Raw genomic sequence first — 17,455 nt, 5'->3', positions numbered from 1 at the left:
GCGGCGACCCTCTGACTTTTGACAGGCTATAGCGGTTCCAACAATGAAACCTTTATGACTTTGATCACTATGAAAGAGTAAATATGATGCTAAATATCTCAATTAAGTCAGGTCTTACATGACTTTTCATGGCAGTATGTTGGGACACAGTCACACTAGAGAAGGGCAGTGTGTGTGTGGGCCTATTTGATGTAGCCTGTCACAAACCTGTTTCGTAATCATGGAGACACAAAAGCTCATCTTTGTATATATACATTGTAAAGAACAGCAAAGAGCAGCAATGAATAGAGGGAAGAATAGGACAGTGGTGATATAACAAGGTATTTTGTAACATAATGTAGAGGCACATCTTGTATACAGTACACACATGGACACACGCGCACACACACACACACACACACACACGCACCCACGCACGCATGCACGTAAACACACACACACGCACACACACACACACACACACACACACACACGTTAACCCCCAGACTTACGTATTTGCACCCAGTCCTGTAGAAGCAGGAAGCACACTTCTGGTGGTGATGTTGAAACCATAGGGCTACCTGCTTCTCTAGAATCTCAAAAAGACAATTTCTTAGTAATAAAAGTGTTATACACAGGAGTTTGAAAAACAGAATAAAGTGTTAAAGGCAAACACATTTGATATCTGCATTTGATCTATTCCATTCTAATCTATTCTATTCTATTCTATTCTATTCTATTCGAGCAATAGAGTTGGTCAAAACAACCAGCATTAAACAATAAAACCTTCAATGATGTTCAGGTGAGAATAAAATATCCAAACTGTGGTACAAAGAAAAAAGCAAGCAAGAAAAGTGGTATATATAGCCTTAATAATAGGCTAATTTTATTCGATTCTATTCGATTCTATTCTTCTGTTGGGGTACTATGATAATTACAGTTAAACCTGGATCTTGTATTATATATACAGCAAATTATCTGCTACTGAAACAAGATATTTTTCTCCTGGACTTGTATGTTTCAAAATGAATGGTCATCTAAAGTGTATTTTGACTTCCCGCTGACCAGTGCGGTCAAGCTGACCTGGTCTGAGATGAGCGCTGCTGGGAGTCTCCGTTGAAATCTCAGGTACCACAAGACACAAGATAAGGTGCAGCACATCACACCTATCACATCTATCTATGAAGGCTCTTCTCTTATTAGGTTACAGCACAGCAGCCATCTGCAGCTAATCACCAAGAGCATCACTGACACACTGACACAAATTTACAGGACAAACACAAACTCACCCATAAGCCTCTTCTTGATTAAATGCATAGTGTGTGTATGTGTGTGTGTGTGTGTGTGCGTGTGTGTGCGTTCATGTGTGAGTTGCAGAGACAGCTGCAGTTGGAGTATGAAAGGGGATGTATTTTCCGCTTATTATGTCGTTTTGTGAAACTCACAGTTTTGTCAAGATTGGCAATACTGTAATAGACGCCTTATGTAACTTCGCTGAATCATTTTCTTTGTGGGGTTTTGGGGATAAGCATGTTTTGACAGTGTGACAGTACAGTACTAGTGACCATGCAGGTAAAACAGATGGCGTTATGAACAGGAAGTCATAACACAACTGGGTCAAGTGGGTGGGGCTACATAAGGTGAATAGGATGAGTAGGTTTGAGGGGTCTTGACTTAAACTAGTCAAGTGAACATGTTTTAAAGTGAAGAGGGGCTTCATTCAGGAAACAGCAGGGAGGCAGTCAGGGGAAACAGCAGAAGGGGGGCAGTCAGGTGCGGGTGGGGAGGTCACTCAAAGTCATTTCACAATTCATCCATTTATTTCCTCATTTCAGCGACACGCTTCTGAAATACACGACCTCTGACCCCGGTATCCATGGAGACGCCTGATTGCCACACCAACCCCCTTAGCAGGACAATGGTCGAAGCTGCCGCTAATCCCAGCCTCACATAAAACAGGTAAACACCTTTGTGTGAGGAAGGGAAGGAAAAATGAGGGCAATTTACTCGGAAAATTGGGCGAGAGAAAGAGGCGAAATGCAGGTGGGTGGTGAAGAGGGTGTGTGGAGAGAGCCATAATGGATGGAAGCCCTCTCTGATTGAAAAGTATTCTCCTCAGTGGGCCCCATGACCTCTGACCTCCACAATTTGAATTTACAAATTATAGCAGTTTTTTTTAAGTAGAGCGAATAATAGATAATAGTAGGACATTTTAATTATATGCCAGATTCAAATGATGATAGCCGAAGTCTCTTATTTCATCTCAATGTGTAAAGAACCTCACTGGAACTGAAGCCAATTTATAAACTTCCCAAGCATAGTTAGCCTAGTGATGTAATGTGCATACACACAGAAGCAGAAAGTAGATATTGAAAACAAAAACAGTTGTGTTATCCATGTCCCTATGAGCTTGGATATGTAACTTGTCGCATATCTCATTACCCGCCTGCAAAACCAAGTATGAGAAAACAGTACTAGCCTAGGACAATTACCATGAATATACCTAATGTTTTGTTCCCTGTGAAAAAATAATTTGATTTCTTTGGCATAATGGACATACTGGCTGATGTTTCCCCCTAATTTACAAAATAAAAAATATATACTGTATACCCTTTTTTATTACAACACTTTCTTTCCTCCCAATGCTGCTGAGTGCTAATGAGGTACTGTAATATCAGGCTGTAATTGCACGATTTCACTGCTTATTAAAAGGTCTTCTCGCATTGCTAAAGTGATGGTTTTACACTATATTGCCATGTCAAATGGGACTCTGTGGTATCGTGTTACTGCTACAGACACTATGCAAAACCTTCTGTTCCATCAAAAGCTGCTGTTTCCATTCTGTTGTCTGGCTGAAACTGTTTGAAAGAGTGATCAAACTCCTGCAAACAGTCACACAGTTGGAAGCCGAGAAGCTGCAGAAGATCTCTAACTGCATGCATCGTTTAGAAAGAAGGTGATTTTTCTTAAATGAGGGACTTTATTGTGAATACATTTTAAATATTAAATAGTGGAAATAGTATGGGGATCTTCTCTATAACCATGTATGGTGAACTTCTCTAACCACAAGGAACCACTAATAGCTTCAAAATAAGACGCAGAAGAAGAAGTCAATCCAGCTTTCCTCTTCAGTCCAAGGTTATGAGATCAATGAAGTAGCTAGTGGCAGAAAGAAACCTGTGAGTTTGTTATGGGCGGCCATTGTGCTGGGATTCATATATCTTCTTCTGATGGAGCTGACATAGAAGAGACCCTTCTGCTACCTGCAGCTTTTCCTATTCATCTCGCCCGCTTCATAAGACACAGGCAAGATTATTATTGACTTGTTCACACGCGCACGCGCACACACACACACACACACACACACACACACACACACACACACATTATGCATTTGATCCAAGAAGAGGCTTATGGGTGAGTTTGTGTTGTGGCTGTAAATTTGTGTCTGAGCGTGTCAGTGGTGCTCTTGATGATTAGTTGCAGATATCTATGGCTGCTGTGCTGTAACCTAATAAGAGAAGAGCCTTCATAGATAGATCATCCAAAGTGACGTGCTGCAACTTATCTTGTGCCTTGTGGTAACACTGAGATTTCAACGGAGACTCCCAGCAGCGATCCTCAGCGCTCAGTGAGGGTCTCAGAAAAGGTCAGCTCGACCGCACCGGTCAGCGGGAGGTCAAACACTTTACATGAGCGTTCATTTTTGAAAGTCCAGGAGAAAAAGATTTCAGAGAGTTTGTTGTGGCTTATGTCTCACAACAACTCCCAAGGTGAGCTGCTGCATAAACAGAAGCATGCATTCATCATCTGCCGTGCCATGCTCTCAGAAGAGGTTGCAGAATGCAGGCATCATAATTCTCCATGTGATCACTGGCAGTGACCACACCTCAGGGTTCTATGGGCATGCAGGGAACAAGAGGGTGTTGGAGAAGGTAATGACTGATCCTGAGGCAAGAGATCTCCTGGGATGAGTGGGTGAGAATCTGGAGTTAGGAGACAGAGTCAAAGCTGACATTAAGGCATTTGTCCTGTCCATCATCTATCTACAGTATGTGGTGAGTGCAGATGTTACATGCGGGCATGCCAGAGCTTCTGAGTGGCACAAACTCCAGAAAAAGTGTTCAATCCGTCTGCCACCTGATGACGACTCAGATATTCATGGGGAAAGGACAAACTATATTGCCAGCTCCATTACAATCTGCTCGAGCATCCCCCTCGCATCGGTCATGGCTGGGAACTCGTGAATGGGAAGTGCCGACCAGTGCGTCACACCCTTCCCCCTTTGACTGTTTAGATGAGAGTAGTAGCGATGATGAGAGGAGTGATTACATAGGACAATATTTACATAGGACAATATACTGTACTTAACAAATATCTTCAATATAAGTGGGAAATTATTACAAATATCAACATACCATACAAACCATCAAATATGTGCATTTACTGTTTATATACAGTACATGCTATGCAAAACTTATTCAAATTAAGATAGCTATTATAGATGGCTATAGCCTACATTATGCAGAAAGTGTCATTGTATTGACAGTGACATTCACTGTATAAAAAAAGAGAGACTCACCTTATCAACACCATAGTGCAGAAAAAGAGACACAATGTGCAAGTCTCAGGTGCATTGCTGTCTGTTCTCATCATTCTCATTATCAGAGCCTATTTATAGGTGGAGGATAGCATAAAGAAATATGTACAAAGATATGTACCGACCAGAAACGGTGTAAGAAAATGACATGTAGCTTTGTTCTGAGCATAGGAAAGGTAAAAACAGTCCGGGATCATTAGACAGGGTTTAGAAATTAGTGAGGCTCAGAATGATATTCTTATACTGGAGTCTATTTACTGCATTTCTGGACGGGCACAATTCATATCAAAAGTACACCTATAAACACTCCATAATTAAATACAGAGGGACCTATTGACAAAAAAAAATACTTTTATTAAAGCTGCAACAATTTTCACAATTTATTCACTCTTCTGCGTGTGTGCGCCCACGCGTGTACGCACATGTGTGTTAGTGTGATATTTGGTTGAAGGCCACCATAGGCCGTTCACTAGCCTCCCTGGTGTTGATTTCCTGCAGTCTGTAAAAATAAAGCCCAACTTAAGTGATCCTTCGTTTCAGAATAAGAAACATCGTGACTACTTTAACTAAAACAATAAAGTGCATCAGTTAAAATATCCCCAAAAGACCCTCTGAAGACATCACGACCTTGAAAAATACTAGAAAACATAATGCTGTGATGCTGTCAATAACTTTTGAAATCTGGAAATGTGTGATTTTGACAATTAAATGACAAACACCATTTTCTGAAAATGGCCACTTATCTTCCAATGTAGCTGGGCATCCCATACAGTGCAGACACTGCTTCAGCATCTAGTTAGCCGAGGCCATTTTGACAGTAAGTAGTGTGTCTGATGGCTGTCGGCACAAAAGAACAGAACACCTAAAAGGATGAGGTGGGAAGTGGAGTTCCATTAGCCTGTGTGGAGCCGGTGAAAGTGGGGAGATGGTGAACAACTCAAACCTGTTGGGTTTAACTCCTTCGCTCCTTTCCTGTTTCCCCTCCAGTAGTTGGCCTGGCTTCTGGCCAGTGATCTTTCTCATCCCACTTCACTCATCTCCCCTGCAGTTTGTTTTCAGTCCACCCAGTCGGTGGCCTTTCCATCAATTTTATTTTCTTCTTCATGGAGCTCCAGCTTCATTACTTATGGACAGTGTATACTGCCTCAGACAAGAAACAGTGTAGTGTTTGTCTTCATTAATTAAGATGTTTGCCATGTCCTGGCTACACTGTTTGCATAGGCCACAGTTGCACACCCTGCTGACTCACCAATTAGGTCTACACGCTCATTTACGCACACTGCTGATTTTTGCCCAATTACACCTACACACTTACACATCCTGCTTCATACACTGCAATTAGGCCTACACATGTTCTGATGTACACAGATTAGCATTTTATACAACATAACACACAAGCATCTGCAACTCACACATAACATGCACAAGTACCTACACAACTAACCACTACAACCTAAAGCTGAAAGGGATGGAACCCGTGTTTGTTTGTTTGTCTTTTCTTTTTCTGTACTTTAACTTACATGTTTCATATTCTTGTAACGAAAAGAAAAAAGGGATGAATACCGACTGTACCCAATACTGTTTTTATTGTATATCTTTTACGTCCCTCAATAAAAATACTTGTGTGGGGGAAAAAAAGGAGAAAAAAAAAGAATCCCCTTGGTACAAACAAATAAAAGGGGGGAATTCACCGTTATTAAATTAAATTAAATTAAATTAATTACAGGATTACAAATCCTGGCCCACGATTACCCTGGGCCAGGCCAGGATTACCCTGGGCCTGAGTCTAGTGACTTTACTTCAGTCTGCTCCAGTGTGCAGTCACTCTGGTTCAAGTGCCTGATGCTTCCTCTGAGTGTTCCTGGGTACTCTCCACACACTGGACAAGAGCAGTGTAGATGTCTGTTCCATAACACGATGAGGGCGCAGTTGGATTATAACGATGCAGTCCTTCCATGCCCAGGGGAGATGCCACTGCAGGAACCCTTACTCCAATTTCTTTCATTTTTGCGATGTCCACATCTCGAAAATGGACCCCCTGAAATAGTACAGTAGATATTATAGAGGTTAGAAGAAGAAGAAGAAGAAGAAGAAGAAGAAAAACTTTTATAGTAATCATATGGCTCCCAACAGAGCCCTAAAAATAAAAATGTCAAATGTACCAATTCTGTCCATCATTTATTTCTTTTATCTTTTCCACTCGTCTGATTAGTCAATGTTTACATGATCACTAAACTAGATTCGCAAATTATTATTCATGATAGAGTAGCGCACTCCACACTCTTTAAAGCTTTCTGGTGTTACTTTACCACAGAAAGTAAGGTCTGTAAGGTCAAGTAAGGTCTGCCAACACATTCATGAATAAAACACATGACTACAAATCTCATGTATTTCCACTTTACCTCCTCATTGTCAGGAGTGCTGACAGGGTTCTCAACCTTCCCGAGTTCCCACAGCTGGTTAGGAGTGCGGTTATTTTCTGTTCGGAGTGAATGGTCATTCCAGCCACCTGTGAACGTGTCAAGATCTTTCTGAATTCGAGGCACAAAGACATACTGAGCACAGAAAAGGTGTGTGGAATTTGCTGGGTCGAGTAGGCCGTCCTTCTCTAGGCTGAGGAGCAAATCGAAGTAAATAATTGTCACGATACTCCAAACCTCACGCCACAGGTGCTGCAACCTGAAAGACATAATCAAAGATAAAATTTTGCAGTATCATGACTTTAAGTTGCAGCTTACCAAATGCTACAACTATAACATTTAGGGATGCTATCGGCATGACTTCCCGATACAATTCACAATACTGTAGTTGGGTGACAATTCCCTGTACATGGATTTTGTAACTATTGCATTTTGTTTTGAAAATACAGTGGAATTTGGGACAATTCACCAATCACTTTAACTAATATATAACAACAAAGATCAAATAAATACTAAGCATTTAATATATTTATTTGGATGTAATGTTAATATAAATGATACAAATGAAACAAAAATAATAATGTCACATACTCTATTAATGTACTTTCTGCATGGTTCAGATTTTGATCTCAATAACATTAATATGATTATTGGTCTCAGCAACAACTTTTAACACCATAATTTATGGCATTGGCAGCAGATCATAATTTAGCTATACACAAGCCAAATATGTTTTGAACATTTTGAAAAAGAAAGTGTTATGACACAATATAAGCTACTAGCATGCACTGGTATTACCTTTGGTTATGGACACTTTTTGATGAGGTGAAGCTTCCCCTGCCAGAGCCACGAACTGCAAACATATGACTGGCAATGTCCACATTTTCCGCACCTTGGTTGCCTCTGACCCTTGACATGTACAACCATAAAGATACCATGTTAAGTAATTTCACAATAAATGTGAAATTTTATTGTAGCTGTACTATTACAACTGACTGCATCTCCAGGTTTATAAGTAAAGGCATAGCCCCTATAACAGGCTTCACTATTGGCTAGTTTCCCACAGAGCTGGAGCGCCGCCTGCTATTGGTCTATGATCGGTGAGCTTGACAGAGACATCTAAAGCACACCTCAAAGCATAGTCTGCTTTATCGTCTATTTTACACAAAATAAGCCCATAATTTAGTAAATGAAGATCGTGCTGTATTGAAGAAGACTTGAAACTAACGATTGAGACCATAAACTCATTAGGAAAGTGTTTACTGAGGTAATAAATCATGTGATAAGTAGGTTCCTTTTCCCGTTCACTTCTATACAGTATACAGCCAGTAAAGTTTTTTAGATCACAAAATTCTGCAATGGTATCTTGTTGTGAAACTTCACAAATCTTTTGTCGACTAACAAAATTCACCTGCCCTTCCATCGGCATGGGGGTGAGTAGACAATGACTGAATTTTCAGTTTTGGGTGAACTTATCCTTTAATATTCAGTCCCCCCCCCCCAAAATACATCCAATGTTAACATTTAAACAGCCTGTTACCTGGATGGCAATCCGTGTTTGTCTACAGCCTCAAGGAAGAACTCCAGAACTGTTGACGCCTTGTTATTGTTGGCTGCTTGTAGGTACATGATCTATGAGAGCATTCATAGAAAGTAAAAAAGTAGGCACCACAGTATCCGAGTACTCAATTAACCTATTAATTAATGATATACTGACCCTTGTGTGATGCTTTTAATATTAAGTAAAATAACTCCGGGCGGCACCAACCTTTCTTGAAAATCCATCAATTCCACCAAACAGTACCACACCATATCTGAAAATAGATATATATATACAGTATATATATTCATTGCTTGATGTAATCACAATACATCTTGTCCCACCAAAGCCTTTGATGATGGAAATATTGGGATTTTGTTTATTGAAACCTTACCAGTAGTTACTTGTGAAAAAAGTAAGAATATTCTAACATTTAAAAGATCCAAAATGTAATTGGCATCTGAAATGGACATTTTGATGCTGCTTTTGGAAGTCTATACTGGCAACTACTGGCTGGTGTACTGTAGCGGCACCTCCATATTCCCAATCCCCATGGTGGCAACAACTCAGTTGATGCAAAGACCTGTAGACACACCCACCTCCGGGAATGTACATATTTTATTGTGGTTAAGGGTTATGATGACTTGGGGAGGGGGGCATTCACAGAGGTTGTGCAGGTCCTTGTGTCCATCTCCAGACCCCTCTTCCTAGTGTTGTGCTGAGTAACATGATGTGGTCAGCTTTAACATAAGATGACCTGCACCTTGCTCTCAGCAATCAAGGCAGACTTGAGGATAACGGAGACATTGAAAGTTCTAGCTATATGTTGCAGGTGTCTACGTCTAAAATAAACCTAGAGCTGATATATCATCCCGGTCATGACTAGGCCTGGGCCGATTTCCGGTTTTGCCGGTCCGGTGTACGAGCTTAAACCGGTTTGATTTAACATCAACCAGCTGAACCGACAATGTATTTCTCTAAAATCTTACTGTCCCATTCCTACCTAACGCTGGCCTAACACACAGACACGCGTAACTCAGACAGAGCGAGGCTACTGACGTTACACAGCGAGAAGCTGTTCGCTACTCAGTGGTCCCACATGCTGTTTTGTTGTGATAACGTGTTCTAAATGCAACGTTTCACCGTGCGATCATAACGTTGTTAGTGTGTTCGTTAAATGCATGTGTGTCTGACTCCTGTCAGCTGAGCTACAAGTAGAAGTAGCGACCTCCACATCTAACGTTATAACGAGAGGGGGGGGTGTGTGCACAGTGCACTGAGTTGAGTTGTTGGAGTTAAGAATATAAACGGGACACCAGTCACCACTCACCTGGCTAAGATGGGTGTCCAAAAGAGTAGAAAAGGAGTCTTTAAAATCCATGCTAAATCCATACGATCCAGAAACGCGGTTCAAGTTTTGATCTCAGAGGGCCATAACTTTGCACTTACGATGGACACGTTAGCTTAGAGGTGCATTATCGCCACAAGTGGACTGGAGTCGCACTACAGCCATTTATCGCCTAAACTGGGAAGCACTGCTCAAAGTGCGACACCTAGTGGCAAAATTCCATATACGAAGAATATCAAACTGGTTTTAAAAGATTTACACCAACCCATGACACACACACCTTACCTTTCTTTTCTCTCTTTGTCTCACTCTCTCTCTACATCGTTTGCACACACACACACACACACACACACACACACACACACACACACACACACACACACACACACACACACACACAGTGTGTATGCAAGCATCTCTTTGCTGTCAGCTTACCTGATCAACTTGTGGTTGGTATTAACATGTATGAGTGAAAGAGGAGCTGGAACACTGTAACTCCTTCTCGCTTCAAGGCTTCCTGTTCTCTCAAGTATTCCCAGGCTATCAACACGGTGCATTGAGTTCCACACTCTGGTCCACTGAAGTCTATGGCCTAAAGCCTTGAGTTGTCCCTTTACCATCACGTGGCCTAAGGGAAGATCAAGCGAAAAACATTGTTATTAAAGACTTATTCAGGGAATAATGTGGGATAAACTGATAGTGTGAAGAGTGTTGCCAAACAGTTTAGGTCTTTGACCATTTCTCAGGGATACAAACTATGATGACTAATTGTCCTGAGGAAGCTAAATGTCACTTTAAAAGATAGTGCCACGGCTCGGTGTTGGATGGCAAGGACAAAGATTTTAGACTTCACAGAAAATCTTTACAAAACTCATTCCTTTAAAATGAACCAACCCAAATTTGGTGAGGCTTGCTTGATTGCCAAGACCAAGTTGTCAAGCTCATCGTCAGTCAGTTTGCTGTAGCGTCCCCTTATTGAGAGGCCCCAGTCCCGCATCCTACGGCTGACTGATCTCCTTGAGATCCCAAGCAGTTTGGAGATACAGGGCACAGGCAGTTCCATCTCCATCAAGTCCTGGAGGTAGGCTTTGGAAACGACCATCTTTGGTCGCCCAACTCGCCCCGTTATTGTCGTGTCAACCACAAGTGTTGTTCTTCTCACATCAATTTCATTGTTGGCGAGGGTGACCAGCTGGAAAAGACCTTCAAGTACCTAAAAGAAAGTTTATATTTGTCAATAGTGAGATCATTTTGAAGCATAAAACAATTGTATTTTATTTCAAACAACAGGATTGTAATTTAACCATTTCATCTTTGGTGTACATTTACAACATAACGGTAGCAATTCAACATCAAATATACTGTAAATTAGGAGTGCAAAGTTTAAAATTTTAATCGTGATTAATATAACACCCTCTGAAACTAGGAGTACTACTGTTAGTGCAATGTTACCCCCAAAGACTGTCTGCAGTTGTAGAGTGAATGCGGTTAGGGGTGGCAACATTGAGGAGGGGGAAATACATTCCGTTAAATCACATAAATTGGTGGAACACAAAGCACACGGGCTTGGTCCAGTCTGCAGCTGGCCCGGCTTCCAGTCATCCCCCCTCTCTCTCCCCGCTTTTCCTGTCTACCAATTTCCTACTGTCTACAAACCTACTGTCCTCCATTCTCTCCACTGGCTCCCCATCAAACAACACATCACCTTCAAACTCCTCCTCCTCACCTTCAAAGCCCTCCACAGCCTGGCGCCCCCCTTATCTGACTGACCTCCTCCTCCCCCATCACCCCACACGAATCGTGTATTCCTTTATAACTGGGAACTGGTAATCTTACCGGTTCAAAGTTCATGAGCTGGGACGTGATGTCACTAGAGCTGGTATTTCCCATTCCAAACTCATAGGAGCCTCAGCAGCCCCGTCCTCAAAAATCCAAGATGGCTGATCCGCACAACAACAGTAGTTATAATCGTATAAATGCTATTTAGCACTTCTGTCTTGTTTGTGTCTCATTAAATCAGCTGTACACACAGCACGGCCTAGTTCTATCTGTGTGGACATGAGGCTGCAGTGTTTGTATGCGTAAAATGCCACGAAATGCCTTGTTATCAACTGTTATTGCTAACAATGGCTAGCCTGGCTAGCGAGTGGATCTGACCAGTGAACAGTGAACTTCCCAGCTCAACTTTTCTGCAAATGGAATGCTAACTAAACGGATGTGATGTCATTTAGCCTCCACATCCCAGTTCTTTTGCGATAAAGGAACGCACGAGAACCCTCCGATCCTCATCCACTGTTCCCCTCACTGTTCCTCCATCCAAACTCCGCAGCGTTGGAGATCAAGCATTCTCGAGAGCAGCACCCAGACTTTGGAACTCCCAGCCCCACCCTCACTCTCCACTTTCAAATCCCGACTAACCACCTCTTCCACTCATGCAACACCCCCCCCCCTCTCTTCTGCCTGTCCCCTGTCCCTCTGACACCCTCACTCCCTTCATTCTCCATCCTATATAAAAAGGGAGTAAGTGGGTTCTGCGATTTTGGTCACGTTTTTGGTTACACCAGAGCAATCTAGTAAGAGAGTGGCGCCAGCGGAGGTCCAAAATGCATGACCCATGTAGCCAATGAATAGCCAGGAAGGGGGCTTGCGTAGTCTCTTAAAACAGACTGTCTCATCTACATCCGGCGAATGCAGCTATACAGTCTGTACGTTACACCCCCAGAACATGCACAAGGAAGTTGGGGAAAAAACCTTCAGACCGGAAGGAAGTTCGACGGAATCCGACCAATCACGACAAGCCCCGAGTTCCGCGAATGCGGCATATTGGATTCTGATTGGACTAATGAGCGGAAGACCCGCCTTTCTGCTTTCTGATTGGACTAATGAGCGGAAGACCCGCCTTTCTGCTTCCCATTCCGGTTGGTGAATTATTTTAAAGGTGAAAATATGCCGGCAAACATAATCTATAAAAGAAAGAAAGAAAAATGTGTTCTGTCTACATACAAGGGAAGACGCAGTTAAGGAATAGCACCACTTTCAAATGGTCAGAATAAGAATCGGGACTTCTGCCTTCTAATTAAACATACTATTCCTTTGCAATGTGCATTAGATTGTCTGAAAATCCCACTTTGTGTCCATGTCAGCGATCTTATTGAAATATCAAGGCACATGGAACAAAGAGCAGTGAACCTACCTCCTGTGGGAAGTCTATGCGATCAGAGAGTGCGCTGATTAGAGTCATTTCACTCCTGCAGATGAACTCAACAGAGTCTAGGTCCAAAGGGTGTTGCTCACAGGCCTGCTCCAATATAGACTGCAGTCTGTTCAGAACCTGCATTCCCACCATCTCCTGACAAAGAGGTGAGGAAATATGCATTATATAAAAGTACTGACATCAGGCCTTGTTGGAAAATGTGTTGAATACAAATTAACATTTCAGGATGCTATCAGGTGCTACAAAAACACAGACCCTACAGCAACCTAGCCTACACCAAACAAGCAAAAGATGTTATGTTTGCCATTCAAATTGATTTAATACAAATGCACAAGTGGAAATGAGAAGTGAAATCACAACCCAAAGTCACAGCTTCCAGTGGTAGGACATCAACCTTAAAGCCCCATTATGTCATTTTTCTATTTGAGGAAACTGTGCCCTTACCTACATGCTATACTTTCCTGTTTGTACGTTCAGATATCAGCCTTGTTTTACTGTTTCTGTTTGTACTGTCTACTTTGCTATAGGGTTGTCAAAAGTATCGATAGTATCGAAAAGTATCAATACTGAAAATTTGAATCGGATACAATACTCATTTGCAACAGGTATCGATAGTATCGAAAGTATCAATACAAAAAATTTGAAATGGATACAATACTCATTTGCAACAGTTTTGATACCACCAGTGCTTTCTTCTAATGAAAAATCACAGATATTTCCCTCTCTATCATTGGGTATCTGTTGCTTCAACAAGCTAAATGTGTTCTGGTGGCTAGAGTGGCGGTAATATGCTGTCCAAGTTCAAAGTTTTATCAGGACTAGATTATGGAGAAGTGTGCGTCTGTCCGTCCATCTGTCTAATTTTATTTTTATGCCTCTTGATGTGTCATCATCCCCCCTTCCTGTGGTATCGAAAATGGTATAGAGTATCGATATTTTCCTGGGTATCGGTATTGAAGTAGAAATTCTAGTATCGTGACATCCCTACTTTGCTACTTTGTTTAGAACTGGTTCGCTGGAACAAATCACTCCAAATCCCCCCAAAAATGTTCTTGTCTCGACTTGTTTTTGTGGGAGAAGTCACTAATCAAGCTATCAAGCAAAAAACATGTTTCACTTCCTATACACACTTCATAAAATGACAGAAATAAACATTTTCTGATAACCTACCTGAGATTCAGACTCAGCAGAAGTGCCTGGGTTGTCGATGGTCGAGGGAAGCACAGACACAATTTCCCCATTGTCCTAGTGAAGTAAAAAGCACTTCATTATTGGATATTGCAAATTGAATTCTCAGCCATATTCGGTCAGTCACTGGATCTTGTGACTGTGAATAATATGATCTTTCTCCCAAGTAAAACGCTGCAGGCTGACAGGTTTTCTGACCAAATACTGGAGGTGAGTTCAAGTGAAGCTGCTACCAAGCAGGTTAGCTTCAGAGTGAAAGTTACCATGGTAACTGACCTGGAGTTCATCTAATCTAACTTCTTGGAATCTAAAATCCCAGGTTTCTCTCAACTATGGGTTAGTTAAAATCGGTGTAGTTATTAAACCTGCTTTCTGGAATACCCCATCCTTTGGGAGACATATTATTGCTAATAGAGTATATCAAACTCTAAAGAAATTTAGAAGCTCATGGCAGATTAAACGTTCTCCCATCATGAAAACCGATTTTCTTTGGAGAGGAAGAATTGAATTTTGACAGAGTTGATGGTAGCCATGGTCACACTATAGATGAGAATTGCTGGCTTTCATTAGTTGTCGTCATCATAAACTTCCCCTCAGCCCCTTGGTGGTGAAATCTGGCCAACAAATTCATGCTTTATCTGTCTACAATGTCAGAGTATTCAATTCTCACTTACCATTTGGAAAGGGTGCACTGATCAAGGGTGGAGAGGTGGTACTGAAGGCTGGCCAGGACAACACTGATACAGGCTGGACTAGAAGCTGGCCTGGGCGCCGTGATGGAGGCTGAATAAAATTGATAATCAATATTGGTTACATAGCATTGTGATCTCTGTCTATTTAACCTTATAAAAATCCCAGATTCAATGACAATATCATTACAATTTGTTACCTTCATCCCTCCGGTGTGTGCTCTCCATTCAGCCTGGATAGCATGTTAAATGTGGTAGCCTGTCTCTTGTAAACCATTCTGATAGTAGGCGCATTATAAACTCTATGGGAACCTGACGAATCTGTCAGCTAGCTCATGTTTCATTTGATGTGGAAAATGCAATGCAGTCAGTGCAATGCGAGTTGGCGTGGCAATGCCAGGCAAATCGAAATTAGAATTCTTTGGCTAGCCACAATATACGAGGGATCAGCGTTGGTAAGCAAACGGCAGCTTATAATGAGACTCTATGGAGCCAGCCTTGAGTGTCTTACTCTAGCCGGCTGTGCTGTTTACTAAATTCACTTCATTTTAAAAACTGCAACAGTTCACACAACTGTAACACGACATACATAATTTATACATCAGACTCTTCTTGAGCTACTTCTGCTCTCACTCAGAATGTCAAAATATAAGTGATGTGATGTATAGTTTTTGAGATATTAAAGTTTGTTTGGCACAACTCATACTGCTGCGGTTCCGCATTTTCCAGGTGGCATTTCCGGGTGCGCGATGTCACACTGATTGGTCCTATTGGCTGTCTCCTTGAAGCCAGATGGAAAGAGACAGAGGTGAAATATCCCTTGCTAATGTGCAGAACATTGCTGCCATAATCAACAGGCGTGCTGATAATTTGGAGTACATGATCAGCAGCATTGGACTTGAGTTTACTACCGCTTGATCGTGCTGTCACAGTGTCACTAGTGTGATTGTCCCACTGTGATGTCATAAATCCCACTGAGACATCATCAGTGATGTCATAAATCCCTGATCCCACTGTGACATCATCAATGATGTCATAAATCCCACTGATGACATAATCAGTGATGTCATAAATCTGACATCATCAGTGATGCTGGTCTCATTGGCCACACAGCAGCCAAGTTGCAGGCAAGGCCGCACAGCGGTATTCTGTCTGCATGTTCACCTGGCTATGTATATCTGTTTTCTGTTTGTATGTTTATGTGTTGACATACACCATTTGTACTATGCAATTTGTTAAAGGGGGAAGGGGGGGGGGGGGCATGGTACAATCTGGGTAGACAGATAAACGTGAATTATGTTCTAAAAGTTGGTTACGGTTACTTGATGTGTAATGTTACGTTGGTGAAGATTATTTAATGTGGCTTAACGTTAAGCAGTGCATTGATGATCTAGTTCCCTAGCCCTCAGACGCAATTCTATCAGCTCTCCTCTGAGAGGGGCTAGGGAGAGGAGTCCTCTAGCCAGGTTTGCAACTGGTAGCTGCTTCCTACGGCTACGACACAACAAATGGGGCTATCGTATGTCCTCTCCCCAGTCTAGACGACAAACGAGGCTATAAAGCGTTACAAATGCAGTGGGATCCATAACATATATAGCGCTGGCGGAAACATAGACGGGCTGAATCAGGCTAAATGCACTAAACTTTTCCCACCGAAGCAAGCGCCCGTGTGTGTTCTTACCTCTGCCAACGAGAAATGACTCGGCTACGTCAGCCGAGGGGGATGAGGAGGTGATTACAGTCAGAGTTAACTAACTTTAGGTAATGTGTTCAATTGTTTGTTTGATAAATCCAGATTTTAAATTAAAAACGTTCAACAATGAACTAAAACGATCAGGAACAACGGTTTTGAGGTTGTATCCAAAAAGTTGTAGTTAGCATGTTGTTGCAGCTAGGGTACTTCTTCTTTAGGTGTTTTATGGCGGGTGGCAAACAGCTTTTAATGCATTACCGCCACCTACTGGATTTTAATATTTGTTTATTTTTCAGATTTCCAGGTCCCTGCTCCACCCTCTGCCGATCTGGGGAGAGCCGTAGACTAATAGCTCCATGCTTTCTCCGAAACATGCACAGTTGCCAGCTGCTTCTTTTCACCTGACAGCGGGGAGCTTCACCGGCAGGATGTGAGAGGATCATTCCCACCAGTTCCCTTCCGCCCCGAAGAGGCGCCCTGACCGACCAGAGGAGGCGCTAGTGCAGTGACCAGGACACATAACCTCAATCCGGCTTCCCACCCACAGCCAATCGTGCATGTAGCCTATTGGACGCCCGACCAAGCCGCACACGGGGGCGCGAACCCACAGTACCACTACAGTACCCGCCGGACGCCCCTGGATTTTAATATCTTCATAGTGCAAACTATTTACACTGATCATCATGTGTCCACCCAAAGTGCTCCCATTCACAATACTGTCCATGGCATTATTCTATGACCCACACTTGTCCGAGTCTGTGAGAATTCATCCCTCAGTATTTGT

General features: G+C 42.2%; 1 protein-coding gene across 2 annotated transcripts; it reads right to left on the bottom strand.

Moving 5' to 3' along the window:
• Window positions 1–6,229: 6,229 nt before the first annotated feature.
• On the bottom strand, window positions 6,230–16,779 carry LOC310786897 (uncharacterized protein). Of its 2 annotated transcripts, none has more exons than XM_083648228.1 (11): window positions 16,660–16,779; window positions 14,964–15,072; window positions 14,272–14,346; window positions 13,081–13,236; window positions 10,782–11,100; window positions 10,323–10,515; window positions 8,768–8,813; window positions 8,540–8,631; window positions 7,798–7,908; window positions 6,982–7,258; window positions 6,230–6,617 (listed from the first exon to the last, which is right to left on the bottom strand). In XM_083648228.1, exons 2-11 carry the CDS (start codon window positions 14,964–14,966, stop codon window positions 6,411–6,413), a joined length of 1,479 nt encoding a protein of 492 aa, XP_083504354.1. In that variant the 5' UTR covers window positions 14,967–15,072; window positions 16,660–16,779; the 3' UTR covers window positions 6,230–6,410. The 2 variants fall into 2 exon arrangements, with proteins under 2 accessions (XP_083504354.1, XP_083504355.1); XM_083648229.1 differs by having other exon boundaries at window positions 13,081–13,233.
• Window positions 16,780–17,455: the final 676 nt, after the last annotated feature.

The sequence above is a fragment of the Poromitra crassiceps genome (assembly GCF_964638095.1).
Source record: "Poromitra crassiceps genome assembly, chromosome: 12".
In the NCBI taxonomy this organism is placed as follows: domain Eukaryota; kingdom Metazoa; phylum Chordata; class Actinopteri; order Beryciformes; family Melamphaidae; genus Poromitra; species Poromitra crassiceps.
This window is presented reverse-complemented; position numbering and strand designations above follow the sequence as displayed.